The 1146-nt window shown below is 44.3% G+C and overlaps 1 protein-coding gene across 1 annotated transcript in view; it reads right to left on the bottom strand.

Moving 5' to 3' along the window:
* Positions 1–14, bottom strand: part of LOC137333938 (cadherin-related family member 4-like) — a 223632-nt gene extending 223618 nt beyond the window's left edge. Inside the window, exon 1 of the mRNA XM_067998290.1 lies at positions 1–14. This exon is cut by the window's left edge and continues 28 nt beyond it. Within this exon, the coding sequence (XP_067854391.1) occupies positions 1–14 (14 nt within the window).
* Positions 15–1146: the final 1132 nt, after the last annotated feature.

Raw genomic sequence — 1146 nt, 5'->3', positions numbered from 1 at the left:
TCATGTGCACACATATGTACACATGCACACACACATGCCTACACACATGCACATGCACACATGTACATTCATGCCAACACACTCATGCACATGCACAAGAACAGGCACGCACACCAATATGCACACACCCACAAGCACATGGTAACATACACACACGCACACCCTGCAAGCCAACACCCCATTGGGTAGGGTGGTCCTGGCTAAACAGGAGCAGAAGCTTACCAGATCTCTGTGCTGATAGGCTGTGCAGTGTTAGCTGCTTGAAGTACAGCAATACTCTTTAAACACACTGTAGAACCCAGTCCCTTCACTTTTGTCAACTGCATCTTCTGGGAACAGGTAAATGTGACGTGTCCCCCCCAGGGAGAGAAACACGCAAAGAAACACACACACACACACACACACACACAGACTCACGCATAGAGGCAGTCAGATACACAGACATATACACATATGCAGGCTCAGACATGAACTTCGACACACACAGACCTGCATACACACAGACACACTCACACATACACACAGACACAAACTCACACATACACACTCACACATACACACAGACACAAACTCACACAGACACAAACTCACACATACACACAGACACAAATTCACACATACACACAGACACACTCACACATACACACATACACAAACTCACACATACACACAGACACAAACTCACACATACACACAGACACAAACTCACACATACACACATACACAAACTCACACATACACACAGACACAAACTCACACATACACACATACACAAACTCACACATACACACAGACACAAACTCACACATACACACAGACACAAACTCACACATACACACATACACAAACTCACACATACACACAGACACAAACTCACACATACACACAGACACAAACTCACACATACACACAGACACAAACTCACACATACACACAGACACAAACTCACACATACACACAGACACAAACTCACACATACACACAGACACAAACTCACACATACACACAGACACAAACTCACACATACACACAGACACAAACTCACACATACACACAGACACAAACTCACACATACACACAGACACAAACTCACACATACACACAGACACAAACTCACACATACACACATACACACTCACACATACA

This window comes from Heptranchias perlo, chromosome 17 (genome assembly GCF_035084215.1).
Source record: "Heptranchias perlo isolate sHepPer1 chromosome 17, sHepPer1.hap1, whole genome shotgun sequence".
Classification (NCBI taxonomy): domain Eukaryota; kingdom Metazoa; phylum Chordata; class Chondrichthyes; order Hexanchiformes; family Hexanchidae; genus Heptranchias; species Heptranchias perlo.
This window is presented reverse-complemented; position numbering and strand designations above follow the sequence as displayed.